Below are 16,235 nucleotides of genomic sequence, written 5' to 3' on the forward strand. Positions count from 1 at the left end.
CCTTCAGTTCCCTCTGGAGGGATTCTCCATCGTGGTGTTGGGATGAGAGATTTCTTGTTGCTCCACCTCTTTCACAATATCAAAGAGAAAACGAAGTAACTAACCAGGAGGGAGGAAGAAAAGGTTTCCTTTGTACTAGTCCACTTGTCCAGCTAAGTCTTAAAAGTGTCAGTATGAAGCTGTACGGCTATGGCCTTTTTCTGTAGCCATATTGGAAAACCTAATGCGTAGGCCTTTACCTGCTGCCAGATTGAAAGCAGCAGCCATTAGCTGTAAAGCAGCGACTCACACCCTCCCATTCTATCTAAATTACATTACAATAGTGTAATACCAGGCTGTTTAGGAGGAGATATTGTCATGGTGCCCACGGCCATCAGATAAAGAAACAGCTCTCAAGGTGGGTAAAGAAAACTTAATTTGTCTGGCAGGAAACTCGTCAGTAGTTGGGGTTGTAGAATCCTCATTCCATGATATGGTCCTCACTTTCCTTTCGTTCAGGGGCAACTGGTAATGTAGGCAAGGGAAGGTACAGTCTCCCCAAAATTGTCTACACCATCAGAGAGGGCTGGGGTGCAGCAGCTTGGCTTCTCTGGCATCAGCCCAGCAGCTTTGGCCCCCCAGGTGGCCAAGAAGGATTTGGTTGGGGATGGGCGGGGCTTGGCTCCAGGCGTGGGCCTTGGATGGAAGGGGTGGGGTTGGGGTTTACCTTCCCCAGCTGGGTCTTCACCCGCTGCCCATGCTTTTGTTTATTTGTATGATGTCTGTCTGTCTGCTTTTCAATTGTTTCTGTCTGCTGTATAATTAATTTTGCTAGGTGTAAATCAATTAAGGGGGTGGGGTATGATTGGTTCGGTAATTCTCTTACAGCAGTGGTCCCCAACACAGTGCCGGGGCATTCGTGTGCACCGCGCCCGCCAAGTGCTCGGGGCTGGCGTGGCTCTGGGCACGTGGCGCACGGTGAGCGCCGGCCCCGGGAGCGCCGCGAATTGGCCGCCCGCGCTCTGGGCGCGTGGCACTTGGGGGGGAGCTCCGGCCCCGGGCGCGTGGCACTTGGGGGGGAGCTCCGGCCCCGGGCGTGTGGCACTTGGGGGGAGCTCCGGCCCCGGGCGTGCGGTGCTTGGAGGGGGGGCGCCGGCTCCAGGCACGCGATGCTTGGGGGGGGGGCGTCGGCCCCGGGCGCGCGACGTTTGGGGGGGGACCGGACCCAGGCGTGCGGCTCTTGGAGGTGGCCCCGCCCCCGGGTGCACTGATATGGGGGGGCCCTCACCCCCGGGCGGGTGTGCGGCTATGGGGGGGCCCCGCCCCCTGGTGCCCGGCGGCGAACGGCCACGCCCCCTGGCGCCCAGCAACCTCCAAAGGTTGGGGACTACTGTCTTACAGTATGTTTTTATGATTGGTTAGCAAATTTAGTAAAATAATTGGCTAAGATATGGCTAAGAAGGAATCAAGTTTCACTATATAAATTGGGGTTCAAGAAGGGCTATGTCTACACTCCAGGGTTTTTCCAGGATACCAGAGATATCCCAGAAAAATTCCTCCACGTCCAAAGAATGCGTTTGCTCTTCCACTTTTTTTTGTGGAAGAGTAAACGCACTCTTTTGGGGAGCCCGGTATACCTCGTTCCATGAGGGATAAGGGCTCCACCGAAAGAGGAGGCTTTTCCGCCATTTGGCCCAGTCTAGACTGAGCCAAATGGCGGAAAAACCTCTTCCGGAAAAGCGATCGGAAAAAGCTATGCAAATTGAGGAGCACCATTTGCGTAGCTTTTTCCAACAAAGGACTGTAGTATAGACCTAGCCAAGGAGACCAGCAGAAAGGAAGAGAGGAAAAGAAGAAGGAAAGACCTGGTAGAAGAACTCACCTCCAAGACACAACCCAAAACCAGAGTTGCCAAGAATCTTCTGCATGACCAACCTTGACGTGCAGCCACCAGTATCCAGATGAAACTGACTTTGCCTGGCCACCGGGGGAAGTTCGCCTGACTTAATCAGGATTGGTGAGCAGGACACCGTGTGCTTAGCATGTGAATTATGCTTGCTTGGCAACTGTTAATAAAGAGACTAAGGATATTAGTGTGTGAGGCTCTTTCACTGGTAAAACATCCTGAAAACCTGCAGGAAGTTATGCCCTGAGCCCTGGGCATTGGGTAAGGGTGAGTATTTAAATTAACAGGGTTACACCTTGAGCCCTGGGAATTGGGTAGTGTGTGCCCCTAGAGCATGGGAGTAACAGAGAATTTTGTGCAGGTAACAGAGTTATACAGTTTATTAGAATAGGATTGGTAGTTATGCCTAGAATTAAAATGTATGTAATATAAAGGATATGAGTCTACAATAACATGCATACAAATTTCAGAGAGGTAGCCAACTTAATCTGTAACAGATAAAAACTTAAAAACAACAAATAGTCTGGTAGCACCTTAAAGACTAACAAAACATGTAGATAGTATCATGAGCTTTTGTGGGCACAAAACTGAAGAAGTGGATTGCGCCCACGAAAGCTCATGATACCATCTACATGGTTTGTTAGTCTTTAAGGTGCTACTAGACTGTTCGTTGTTTTTTAAGTTGGTCATGCATAAAAATATTGGTCTTCGTTAGAGTAAATACAGGCTAGTGATAAGTGCAAGACTGGAGGCAGTATAATGAACTTGCTTGGTGTATGACTTGAGTGATGGCCTTCCGTGGTTGCTCCACAGAGCAGCCAAGCAACTGTTCTTTTAGCATAAATGGCAAAAGACTTTTTTTTTTTTTTTACCTCTGAGACTTCTATTGTCGCAGGCTGTTACAGTTGCTGCAGTCACTTGCACACCAGGTAGGAAACATCTTCTGGACTTGGTCATTATATAGTCTGATAATACATAGTCTGACTGTGCTTGCTTAGGGCATGAAATCTAACTGGAGCACAGCAGAAATCTACAGTGTATGTAGATTTCAAGAAAAAGCTTTTCTAGAACATGATCTGACCTGCCATTTAGCTGAAAATTAAAGACAGACGTGTGGCCTGATATCTTATGCATGAATCATGCTGTGATACTGGATAAGGGATTCACCTCTTTGTGCTGCATTGCCCTATCTATAAAACAGGACAGAAAAACAGAACCACAGCATTAAAGATCTTGTTGAAACAGAATGGATTATGAATTCTGCGGGTTGGACAAGGACTCAATTTACCCATGACTCTTCACCTTTGCTTAAAAAGGAGTGCTGAGTTGGGAGCTTCAAGCCGTTTAAAACTATGTTCTGGACTTAGAAAAGCAGAAGACGTAGCAGCTAGCAATAATAATGGTTGTCACATAGTTATAAAAATCCAGCAAAATATTTTATGTGGATGAAGAACTTCAATGTGGAACACCTTGATCCTACATGATACAAACTGGCTGTCATCCATGCTAATATACAGGTTGAACCTCCCTGGTCTGGCACTCTTGGGAGCGCTGTGGTCCCGAACAAGGGAATTTGCTGGACCAGGGGAGATCAGATGTCTGGCCTCTCCCAGGACTCTCCTCCTGGCAGGGGACTATATAAAGAAGGACTTCTAGCAGGAGAGGGAGAACTGACTGTTGCTCTCAACAGAAAGCAGTAGGGACCTGATTGCTAGGGAAGCAGGAGGCTTCCTGGAGGTAGAGCAGTGCTAGGGAAAGAAGGCAGAGCTGGGGAAGCGTTGGCCAAGTAAGCGCCCAGGCTACAGCGCCTGAGGCTACTGGGGCTGTAGAGAGGCAGTCATGGTAGGCAGGGGCAGCAGGTCCACACCCCCTCGCCAGTGATTAGTGGCCATTCCAGACTGCAGCTTGCCCCGAGGCAGGGGCTAGATGAAGACTGACAGTGGGTCACTGAGGCAAGGTGAATACAGGGGAACTGGGTGTTCCCTGGGAGGAGAACAGGGTGCCCTGGGGAAGGGAGGGGTTTATTGATTTTTTTTTTCCAGAATACAGCACAGCACATGCGTGATGTGGCTACCGGGGGCAGGGCCAGGATGACCGGGGCCAGGTCCATCGCCCCCAGCTTAGCCTGTTCTTTCCATGCTTCCCAGACAGCAATTGACTCCCCCCCAGCCAGGTATTGGTCTCCACCTTCCTCCCTTTGTGTCTCTCCCTGGGAGGCTGAGCCTAGGTGTTTAGGTTAATATACATTTGGGTGAGTCAGTGGGAATCACATCACAGCACAGGGGGACACAGGGTTACAGAGCAGACAGCCCCCCCGCTATGCCACACACCCATACGCCCACAACTTCTTTTCAATATCACCATTCTTCCAGGGAAAAATGGAAACATTACAATCAGTTCGTCTAACTCTCTGCCAGGTTCCCATCTAGACTGAAGGGTGCATGTAGACTGGCACGTTTTTCCGCAAAAGCAGGCGCTTTTGCACAAAAACTTGCCAGCTGTCTACACTGGCGGCTTGATTTTGCGCAAAAGCACTGATGTTCTACTGTCCAAAATCAGTGCTTCTTGCGCAAATGCTTTGATGTTCCCGTTCGGGCAAAAGCCCTTTTCCGGAAATGTTTTTGCGCAAGAAGGCCAGTGTAGACAGCTAAAAACTGTTTTGCGCAAAAAAGCCCCGATGGTGAAAATGGCGATCGGGGCTTTGTTGTGCAAAACCGCGTCTAGATTGGCACGGACGCTTTTCCGAAAAAAGTACCAATCTAGACACTCTTTTCCGCAAATGCTTTTAATGGAGTCAAGTATCAGAGGGGTAGCCGTGTTAGTCTGAATCTGCAAAAGCGACGAGGAGTCCTGTGGCACCTTATAGACTAACTGAAGTGTAGGAGCATAAGCTTTCGTGGGCAAAGACCCACTTCGTCAGATGCATGTAGTGGAAATATCTAGAGGCAGGAATAAAAATATTTATTCCTGCCTCTGGATATTTCCACTACATGCATCTGACGAAGTGGGTCTTTGCCCACGAAAGCTTATGCTCCTACACTTCAGTTAGTCTATAAGGTGCCACAGGACTCCTCGTCGCTTTTAATGGAAAAACTTTTCCGTTAAAAGCATTTGCGGAAAATCACACCAGTCTAGACATAGCCAAGGAGTTGGGTGACTTCATTGGCCTTATTTTTGCCATAAGAGTCACTTTTCTTCAGACACAACATAAAAATATGACTTACACAAGTACTGGGACAAGACTCTTTCTTTCTTGGCTCCAGTCATGTTACATGGTTATACTCACGTGGCAAAGAACAGTCACAAGCTGCAGTGGTTACTGTTTTACTTACCGAAAGGGCCAATTGGGGTAGCAGTGAAAGTTTCTTGGTCCTCTTCAAGTCATCAAAACTGTCTGCTCTCATCTTCAGTCTGATTCCCTTGAAGTAGCAGGTCACTTCTGGGTGCCTGGTCCCTCTTTGGATCTGTGGTGCCGTTCATGTTGTTGTGAACATCAAAAGCGGGAGTGGATTAATAGGCTTATTAATGATGCAAACAATCTATGGAATAACAAATAATATGATTTAAAAGCAAACATTCCTATCCACGAGGGGATTCAGAATAGCTGCAATCGCCCATACCTGTGGAGACGCAGTAAATATAGCAGCAGTGGCCTGCCAGGGACTAGCCTGGTGAACCAAATCTGGCCCACAGGCCAGTATTTGCCAACCTCTGATCTAAATCTTCTCTATGATTTATTTGTATTGTGACTAGTCCATCCGGGGCTTCTTTGTGGAATATCAGCCAGAACAATAGCATCTTGGTTTTACTGAATAACAAAGGCATGAATCATTCTGGAGACAAATGAAACTTATTGCTGAGACTAGCTTGTGTAACATGTATTGGCTACTGCAGATTCCACTCTGAAATCTTAACCATTTTCTGGGTATTTAACTTTCTCAGGTTTTGACTGTTTCCTTTTTTTAGGGAGCAAAATGCAGAAATACATGCCTGAACCATCCGAGGATACAGGGAAACATAAAGCAAGGGGATTGGGCAAGAAGTTTTAACCTCGTTTACTATCTGTAATGCAAAACATTATGAGGTAAGCTTCTTTGAACTATTTTGCTTAATCTGGAGGAAAAGAGTATGTAAGTTTTCTGAAACTTGTTTTAGACATGTCTGTGGGGTAACTGTGTTAGTCTGCAACTGGAAAAAGTTAAACAACAAATAGTTTTGCAGCACTTTAGAAACTAACGAAAAATGTAGATGATATCATGAGCTTTCGTGAGCACAACCCACTTCTTCAGATGAATCCAATTTAAGGGATCCATGTTCATGATACCATCTACGTTTTTTGTTAGTTTTCTAAGGTGCTGCAAGACTATTTGTTGTTTAAGTTTTTCCATGTCTAAAATAAGTCAGTCAATTCAAAGCTCTGGTTGGAAGAGACTGGGAACATGAGAGTCCTCATTCTCCAGTAGTAAATAATTTTCAGGGTGATCTGAATAGCTACTCTAGTTAAAATAAAAATTAATTCACTTAAAGAGGACTAGCAAATGTTGTAGTAACTCAGGCCTGCGTCTGTGGTTCTAGTGATGCTTACATCTTTAGGGTTAAACTTGCTGTTCTGTGGACATGTTAAATGGCATGCATCTTTATTGTTTATTCTTTGCAGCTCTCCCACTCAAAATACTTGACTGATACAATATTAGACAAATGTTTCCTGTCTTTTGGGTTCCTTCCCTCACCCTCTTTGCTATGACTGTCTTCTCTTTTCAGTTTCTCTGATTCAAGTACTAGCCATATAAGATATCACATCTAGGCTGTTTAATAAAACAATTGCTGTTTTTGCATTTTCATGATCTTCCCCCTTCAGATGTTCATATGACTAAGGCTACGTCTAGACTACATGCCTCTGTCGCCAGAGGCATGTAGATGAGGCTACCAGGCATAGGAAAATGAAGCGGCGATTTAAATAATCGCCGCTTCATTTAAATTTACATGGCTGCCGCGCTGAGCCGATCAGCTGTTTGTTGGCTCAGCGCGGTAGTCTGGATGCGCGGGTGTCGACATCAAAGGCATTTGTCGACCACCCAGGTATGCCTCCTGGAATGAGGTTTACCTGGGTGGTCGACAAATGCCTTTGATGTCAACACCTGCGCGTCCAGTCTACCGCGCTGAGCCGACAAACAGCTGATCGGCTCAGCGCGGCAGCCATGTAAATTTAAATGAAGCGGCGATTATTTAAATCACCGCTTCATTTTCCTATGCCTGGTAGCCTCATCTACATGCCTCTGGCGACAGAGGCATGTAGTCTAGACGTAGCCTAACATGGCATCATAACTTCCTGCTGCCATTAATCTCAGCTTGAATCTGTTTAGCCTTTGCAAAACTACTTTTTTCTCTCTGCAGTTTTCTTCAGATTGGTGTACTACGTGTCTGGCTTTTGACTGGTTATTTGGCAACTTATTTACTTACTGCCCCCAAATCAGTTCCAAAATATGCTGTCAGTTGTTCAAGGTTGCGAATTCTAAACTGAAAGGAAATGGCAATCTTCATATTATAATTTGCACTTCCATCCCCTCAAGAGAATTGCAGAAATAATTCCTAATACTTCAGTTCACAGCAGTGGCATAGCAAGAAGGGCTCGCTTGGGTGGGCCCTGAATTTGAGTGGGTGAGCAAGAATGGGAGAGGTATGAGGGGGGGTAAGTTCTGGCCCTGCTCCCCAGCTGGAGTGCCGGTGTGGAGCAGGATAAGCCCCACCGCAGCACCAAAGCTGCAGAGCAGAGCAGGGTAAGTCCCAGAGGGTGGGACGAGATGAAAAGTGGGTGGGCCAGGCCCATTCAGGTCCACCTGTGGCTATGTCCCTGGTTCTCAGCATTTGTCTGGGAAGCTTTTTGAAAACTTTTAGTTAAAAATGAATTCAGATATGGGCTGGTCACTTTTATTCAAGTATCAAGCTCTGAGGCATCAATATAATTCTAAAATGTCCTTCAAGACAGTTGAGTGTCAATAAAATATTCTGTTAAGCATTTGTTTAACGTGGTAGTGCCTTAGGATCAACCATATTGTCAGGCATTGTACAAAAAGTAGTAGAAAGTTCTTGTCCTAGAGTGTGTATATCCAAATACACAAGACAGACCCAGGATTAGCAAAAGGGATAGAACACACAGTGCTTTTTGGTCAATGCATATTCTAACTGCAAACTCTTCAAGTCCAGTCAAAACTGTACAATGTTTTCAAGATGTTTTCTTTGGCTGCTTCTGCAGTTGTTCTTATCTAGTTTCTGTTTGGATCCTCTGCAGTTTTTCCCACGGTCTGCATGGGAGAGGTTTACTGTCTAATCCTAGTTTGTCCAGAATGGGAGGATGTCTCCCTTGCACAGATGGTTCTTGGGAGGATTCTAGATGTTCCCATTTTATCACCTAACCTCCGAGTGCAGCAGTCCTTGCTCTGGCTGCTATGTTAATGCTTGGCTTACCTCCTGTGACAGCGCACACCAGTTTTTGTGGTGTATGCCTTGGTGGTGGCTAACTTCTTAAAGATAGTATTTTTAGATAAAATCCTACATGAAAAAATACTTTCAATATAAAGTGTAACTTGCCCCAGTTTCCTTTCTATGGTACTGTTCTGAAGAGGGAAATCATAACCTCCTTTCCACTCTAATCTTTATGTTCAATGCCATTACTTGCTTCTGGTTGTACTGATTCTGAAAGGGAAATGTTCTTCTGCTACTCTGCATCACAACTATATATATCAAAACTCTATTCATTTAGGCTGTGTCTAGACTAGCAAATTCTTCCGCAAAATCAGCTGTCTACCCTGGCGGCTTGAATTTCTGCAAGAACACTGGCAACGTGGGGTGACAGGCCGGAGCTGCACTTCAAGGGGAGCTGGTTTAAAAACCAACTCCCCACCCAGACTCTCCATCCTTGCTCACCCACCAAAAGCCGGGGGTGTATGAAACCATTGAGTGAGGTAATTGACAGATGCCGGTGGCAGTCGATCCTGTTGGCACAGTACAGTGTTCATGCCCTTCTCACATCTCCTCACCCACCCAAGCCCTCACGCTCCACGCTGCTGCCTGTCCGATGCAGAGGCATCCGCGGGAGGGGAATGCGTGTCGTTGACAGGATTAACTGAAAAGCCTAGGCTTATTGGTTAATCATGTAGTTGTGTACATGTTGACATCCCTACGACGTATTCTCCAGTTCTTTGACTCCCAAACTCAGTTAAGGAATATCTTTTAAATTCTGACACTGCTTCATTACAGAATAGTGATAGAGATGTAGCCGTGTTAGTCTGGGGTAGCTGAAGCAAAATGCAGGACAATGTAGCACTTTAAAGACTAACAAGATGGTTTATTAGATGATGAGCTTTCGTGGGCCAGACCCACTTCCTCAGATCAAATAGTGGAAGAAAGTAGTCACAACCATATATACCAAAGGATACAATTAAAAAAAATGAACAAATATGAAAAGGACAAATTACATTGCAGAACAGGAGGGGGCTGCGGGGGGGGGGGGGGAGGAAGGAAGGTAAGTGTCTGTGAATTGATGATATTAGAGGTAGGGAGAGTGGGATGTTTGTGAGTTAATGGTATTAGAGGTGATAATTGGGGAAACTATCTTGGTAATGGGTGAGATAGTTCAAATGTTTGTTGAGTCCTTTTTGGAAAGTGTCGAATTTTAACATGAATGACAGTTCAGAGGATTCCCTTTCAAGTGCAGATGTAAAAGGTCTTTGTAGCAGAATGCAGGTGGTTAAGTCATTGAGAGAGTGTCCTTTCTGGTTAAAATGGCAAGAAACTTGTTTCATTACAAGTTTCAGTATCGCAAGTGTCACCGTGTAAGAGCCTCTGGACTCCTGTAAACCCTTTGCATAGAAAGTTCCCGTTTGCTTTAGGCAAAGGTCAGCAGGGAGGGAAGCCTGGTCCAGGGGCTAGCTGCTCCTCCAGGATGGAGGCAAGCTGGATTGGAGCCTAGCTGTCCCAGGCTATGTCTACACTCACGGCTTCTTGCACGAGTAATATGCAAATGAGGCTAAGCGTGGAATATTGGCAAGCCTCATTTGCATAACTAACGGGCCACCAATTTTTTTCAGAAGAGGCTTTTGCACAGGGAGCATCTACACTGCCCCTTCTTGCGCAAAAAAACCCCTCTCGTGCAAGGCTGTTCTTCCTGAAAAGTAGTCGGTGTCACGGCATCGCACAAGAGGCTTTTTCTTGTGCAAGAAGGGGCCGTGTAGACGCTCCTCCTTGTGCAAGAGCCTCGTGAAAAAAATGATGGTGTGGGGGGGGTCTGTCTGCAGTGGGCGGGAAGGAGGCTGCTCCTGGCGGGGGGGGGGGGGGCTGGGGGGCGCTGACTGCCCCCCCCCCCGATGGAAGGGACGGGAGGCTTCAACTGCCCCTCACACTACACGCCGCCCAATCGCTTTGTGATGCGCCGCGCGCGCGCAATAAAGGGCGCGAGGCGAGCCTTTCCCGCCCACCCCCGCGCACGGACCAATGGGAGCGAGGGAAGCAGCGCGAGGCCAGGGCGCCAGCCCGACCCGGCCACCCTCCCTCAGCCTCCAGGCGCCTAGGGGCGGAGCGTTTCTCTCTCGGCCCTCCCCCCCCCCCCGCCGCCTTTACAGCCAATCAGAAGGACGCTCGGTCTCTTGTCCCGCCGCGCGATCCGGGAGCCAATGGGGAAGTTGACCTGTGGGCGACGCAGCCAATCAGAGGCCCTCCCGCAGGGGAGGTGGAGGGCTGGGCGGGGCTACGGGCAAAGCTGGGGGCGCCGCCCTGGTTTCCGTTAGGCCCCTGCACGGAGCCCCGCCAGCAGCCGGCGCCATGACCCGGCACCTCAGCCCGGGCTCCCCCGCGGGGACCCCCCGGCGCCACCTCAAGCCGGCGGCTGCGGGGCGGGAGAGCGCCCGAGACTGCAGGTACCGGCGGGCAAGAGTCGGGGGGGGGCCGCAGCGCCCCGGAGACCCCCCCTCCCTCCCAGCGCGGGGGGGGGCCGCAGCGCCCCGGAGACCCCCCCTCCCTCCCGGCGCGGGGGGGGGCCGCAGCGCCCCGGAGACCCCCCCTCCCTCCCGGCGCGGGGGGGGGCCGCAGCGCCCCGGAGACCCCCCCTCCCTCCCAGCGCGGGGGGGGGCCGCAGCGCCCCGGAGACCCCCCCTCCCTCCCGGCGCGGGGGGGGGGGCCGCAGCGCCCCGGAGACCCCCCTCCCTCCCGGCGCGGGGGGGGGCCGCAGCGCCCCGGAGACCCCCCCTCCCTCCCGGCGCGGGGGGGGGGCCGCAGCGCCCCGGAGACCCCCCCTCCCTCCCGGCGCGGGGGGGGGCCGCAGCGCCCCGGAGACCCCCCCTCCCTCCCGGCGCGGGGGGGGGGGGGCCGCAGCGCCCCGGAGACCCCCCCTCCCTCCCGGCGCGGGGGGGGGCCGCAGCGCCCCGGAGACCCCCCTCCCTCCCGGCGCGGGGGGCGGGTCGCAGCGCCCCGGAGACCCCCCCCTCCCTCCCGGCGCGGGGGGGCCGCAGCGCCCCTTGCGGGGGGTCCACCCTCAGGCAGACCGCCGAGGGGGGTTGTCTCTCCCGCCCCTCCCCCAAGGGCACTGCAGACCCCAGCCTGGGCTGCTGCAGCTCGCGTTTCCTCGGCAGCCTCCCCGGGAGAGACACTGGCGGTGCCCGGCCCCGCTCTCCCAAGTTCTGCCTAGCAGAGGCTCTGCCAAGACAGACGCCTCCAGGGCTTGGTGTGGCCTTGGCCAGGTGCAGGGCGGGTTGTTGAACTTGCCTCTCTGGCGCTCCGAGTTGTGGCTTGTGCAATTCCGCTGCTGGTGGGGGTGGGGGGGTGATGCTGGGGGTTTTCTCTTCCAGTTGGTGAAGAATTGATACACACGCTGGTGGCAAATTGGCTGCGCCACTGTGATAGGGATGCGAACGTGCACATGGTGAACTCATGAGCCTGGGCTCCTTGGTCAACATGCAGGGTTACAAGTTTACCTAAATAAACACACTTTAACATCCCTAGTAGGTGATTGGCACCAAATAAAACCAAGAGGTAGTCACTTCCTACCTGCCAGGGTGGTTAAACACTGGAATACATTGTCTAGGGAGGTTATGGAATCTCCATCACGATATCAAGTATCAGAGGGGTAGCCGTGTTAGTCTGAATCTGCAAAAGCGGCGAGGAGTCCTGTGGCACCTTATTGACTAACCGAAGTGTTGGAGCATAAGCTTGTGTGGGCAAAGACCCACTTCCTCAGATGTATGTCACATGCATCTGACAAAGTGGGTCTTTGCCCATGAAAGCTTATGCTCCAACATTTCGGTTAGTTTATAAGGTGCCACAGGACTCCTCGCCGCTTTTCCATCATGATGAGACAGTGCTTGGCCCTGCCTTGAGAGCAGGGGACTGGACTTGATGATCTCTCAAAGACCTTTCCAGTTCTAGTGTTGTCTGATTCTGTGATTGGTTGTGATGATAAGAGATGGGTGAATGGCAGCCTGGCAGCTCAGGCAGACTTGGAAGCAAAGGGAAAAAGGTGGCTGATCCAAAAATGTGCTAATTCAGGAGGTCGCTCATACTGGAGTCTTGCCCACATATGCAGAGGTTGCAGCTCTCCACACGTTTTGAATCCAGGAAGAATTGCAACCAATTAATTGGTCTTTACAGCTCAGATCAGAAGAGGCAGCTTCTGTTTATCTTTAACTCTAGTTGGCCTGCCTAAGAGATGACTAATATCAGCACATGATATTGAAATCAAAGCAACATGTGAGGGTGGCACCAAATGAAAAAAAAAGTATACTAGCTGGATGCATCTGACCAGCTGTGTGTTTAACCCTTAAGTAGTTGGTGTGGCACTCTGTTCCTTTCTAGTGTCACCAAGACCAGCTAGAGATCGATAAGTGTTACAAAGGCCGAGTCAGCGCTGTTACTTGATAGTAGGGATGTAAATGTTTAATTGGTGGGGGCAGGAGTAGCTCCACACCTGCCATGGGAGGGTGGGAGAGGCTGCTCTAGTGTCACGGGGGCTACTTCAACCTGGCCAGTGCAACCCTGCCTGCAGCGGAAGGGGGGAGAGAGAAGAGCGTTCCAGCCAGTCTGGAGTGCTCCTCCTGTCCCCCCCCCAATAGGTTAACCAGTTAAACAATGTGTTTAAAAGGTTAACTGGTTAAACAATGTGTTTAAATGGTTAACCAATTAAATGGGATTTTACATCCCTACTTTATAGCGCTGAAATGTTTTGACTCGGGTTTGGGAACCCCCTCCCCCACCAAGCTCAGCAAGTTACAGTGCTGTAAAGCACCACCAGTGTGAACCAGACTACAGCATTGGGCGCTGCACTCCCAGCACCGTTAGCACAGGGAGAGCGCTCTCCTGGAGCTTATGATGAGATCACATTTCCAGTTTAAACTGCTCCTGCAGCAGTACTGTAAATTTAAGTCTAGGGAAAACCTTAGTTAGGTAAGAGCCACATGGCTGTTAGCTCTGGCAAGAGAGACTCATACATTAAGAAATTAAACAACAACAAATAGTCTGGTAGCACTTTAAAGACTAACAAAACATGTACATCCTGTCTCTGACTTACGAACCGGTTACGGACCAAGCAATTGGTCGTGACTCAGTTCGTTCATAAGTTAGACCCTATTGAGTTACACGCGACTGCACTGTTCATAAGCGCGGATCGTGTTCGTAACTCGGGGTCCGCCATTTACGACAGCTTTGGTCGTAACTGCGAACAGTTGTAAGTCAACGGTTCGCAACTCGGGGACCAGCTGTACTGTCAAGATTCAGTCCTGCCCATAGATAACCAGATTCTGAAGTCAGCTGAATTCTGCCAATTACTTAGTCAGCTCCATCCTAAACTTTCTGTATATGACAGGCAGCTTTCTCCTACATGATGGAGCAAGCTCCAGTCTGTATGTTCACTAGCACCATATTTTGCCCTTCTATTTCCTTTGTTGTTTCCTCCACTTTAAGTATTACCTGTTCTGGAGGGGAAACAGATGTAGTGTCATTTTCCTCTCTGTCTAACTTCCTGTTTGGGAAAGTGAAACTGATCTGTGTGGCTTTTGTTCTTTGTAAAGTTTTCAGATGAAAGTGGTTATTTTGAATATGTCTGTTGGCCAACTTTTATCCTGTTACTTTGTAGATTTTGAAAAAGACTGTAAGTACAGAACAAAATCATTGCTTCTATAGATGTATTAATTTGAAATGCTCCATTGTGGCAAGGACAGATATGTTTTGTATCCTGCTCCTCTTCTGTGTACAGTAATTACTCATTTAACACGTGCCTGCTTAACACGTTTCTGCAATAGCACTTTTTTTAGGGAACGTTTTTTGAATAACACGACCATCCCTGAAATAACACAAAAATAATCAAGTGGCAGACTACTTTGTGCGGTGGTATAAGTTGGTGAAAACCGTGGTAATACGCGTGAGCGGATAAATACATGTGGTCACAGCGCTCCTCCACTCACTCACGTATTTATCTTTGCGTTTTAACAAACCATGGTGACTTATGTTTATATGTGTTGTAATAAACATTTTTTATGAGAATGAGTCTGATCGTGAACGGAGCTCAAAAGTAGTGAAAAAGCTTAGAAAGCGCTATATCTTGCTACAAACAACTTTGCAATGAAAAACAAAAAGCAGCAAAGCAGCTCTTTATAAAGTTTTTTTCGTGTTCAACCAAAAAAAATCAGTTGATGAACAAGATAGCCCTGTTCCAGCTACATCATCTAATGTTGACGTTGACGACCCAGCACCAACAAAAAATTGACTTGGTTGCCACCGTCACCACCTGAAACGCAACCCCCACCTTTTTCCATTATTTTTAATGGGAAAATTGAACCCGCATAGCACGTTTTCGCTTAGCACGAATGTTTTCAGATAAGCATCTATCGTGTTAAATGAGGAATTACTGCAATTGTGCTTTGTCTGATGGACTATCAATATTGGTTCTGCAGATTTCTTTAAAAGGTTAAACATATCAGACTAGCTCTGAATAAGGTGTATCTAGATAATAAACACTTTGGAAAGGCTGTGGGTCATGTTTTTAGTGTATTAAACAGATTAATGTTAGTGGTTAAAAGTCCTTTATAAAAAGTATTTCTGAAAAAATGGGCTTGTGCCTTTATTTCTTGTTTTGAGTTATGAAGAATGCTGAAAGTATGTTGGGTGGTTGGGTTTTTTTGTTTTTGTTTTTTCTTTTTTTATAAATTGAAGTATTTTGTGTTTTTTGTCTTCTTATCTGCAGTGTTGTTTAAGACAATCCCAGTTGTGTGTGGGGTCCCCCCATGAGACCTTTTCGGTGGTTTCTGATGTATTGTGTACTCGCACATTATTTGAAAGAGAGAGATCTAGAATATTTAGTAAGGCTTACATTCTCCTTGAGAACAAAATGAAGTACGTGTTGACAAACATTTTGAATTCTGACTGAAAATCTTTCCCCTCTCAATTATTTACTTTCTTTAAATTCTTTAAATTATTGTGACACTGTCACTTCCCTAGTTCTTCAATTCTCTGTCTTCCAGATTTAATTACCTGGATTTTCAGCCTTTATTTTTAAAGGGAGGGCAAAAATGTACTGCTTCCCGAAATACTTAAAAACCTATGCCATCTTTTAGGTTTTTACTCCCACTGAGATATTTGTCTTTCTTTATCTGAAGTATCTAATGTATTCCAATATACTCCATTGTTTGAGAGAGGCTATTAGTCTTGAATAGCCATTGACTTAATAGAACTGATACTAACTATTGTGATGTATGATTGTTCTCTATAAATACATCAGAGGGATAAATACCAGTGGAGGAGAGGAGTTAAAGTAAAGTCACCAATGTGGACTCAAGAATAATTGAATGTAAACTGGCCATCGATAAGTTTGGGTTTGAAATTAGGCAAAGGTTTCCAACTATTGAAGGAATGAAATTCTGGGATAGCTTCCCAAGGAGAGTAGCGGTTAATCTGAGAGAAATGCATGTGTGCGGTTTTATGACCTGCAATGTGCATAATGTCAGACTAGATTATAATGATGGTCCATTTTGCTCTTAAAGTTTGAGTCTTTGAGATGAACTGCCATAGCATTCAAGTGAAGATGCTCCTGTGTTGATAGGAGAGACTTCTCCAGTCTACTACCAGGTGGAACAGATTGTTTAGCATTAGTAGTTAATACATTTCAAGGGACCATTCAAGGTGAAGTGACCTGTTAACTCCAATTCATAGGAAGGAAAGGAAGGGATGTGGGGGCTAGGGATGTGAAAGACTAGTTGACTATCCGATAAGCAAATGCTTATTGGTTAGTCAACAAGCTTGTCAACTAGTTGCCCCCCTCCCCTTACTTCCCCGCTGCCTCTATCAGAAAGAGGCAGCAAGGGGGGGGGGG

General features: G+C 48.0%; 1 protein-coding gene across 3 annotated transcripts in view; it reads left to right on the forward strand.

The window, feature by feature from the left end:
* Positions 1 to 10,490: 10,490 nt before the first annotated feature.
* SLF2 (SMC5/6 complex localization factor 2) overlaps positions 10,491 to 16,235 on the forward strand; it is a 52,690-nt gene continuing 46,945 nt past the window's right edge. The window contains exons 1-2 of one of the 3 annotated variants that reach the window (XM_075935587.2): positions 10,491 to 10,797; positions 15,111 to 15,259. In XM_075935587.2, coding sequence (XP_075791702.2) covers positions 15,255 to 15,259 — 5 coding nt within the window. In that variant the 5' untranslated portion in view covers positions 10,491 to 10,797; positions 15,111 to 15,254. The remainder of the gene's footprint in view (positions 10,798 to 15,110; positions 15,260 to 16,235) is intronic. The other 2 variants (XM_075935589.2, XM_075935586.2) reach the window with 2 other exon arrangements.

The sequence above is a fragment of the Pelodiscus sinensis genome, chromosome 8 (assembly GCF_052426305.1).
Source record: "Pelodiscus sinensis isolate ZL-2025 chromosome 8, ASM5242630v1, whole genome shotgun sequence".
Taxonomy (NCBI): Eukaryota; Metazoa; Chordata; order Testudines; family Trionychidae; genus Pelodiscus; species Pelodiscus sinensis.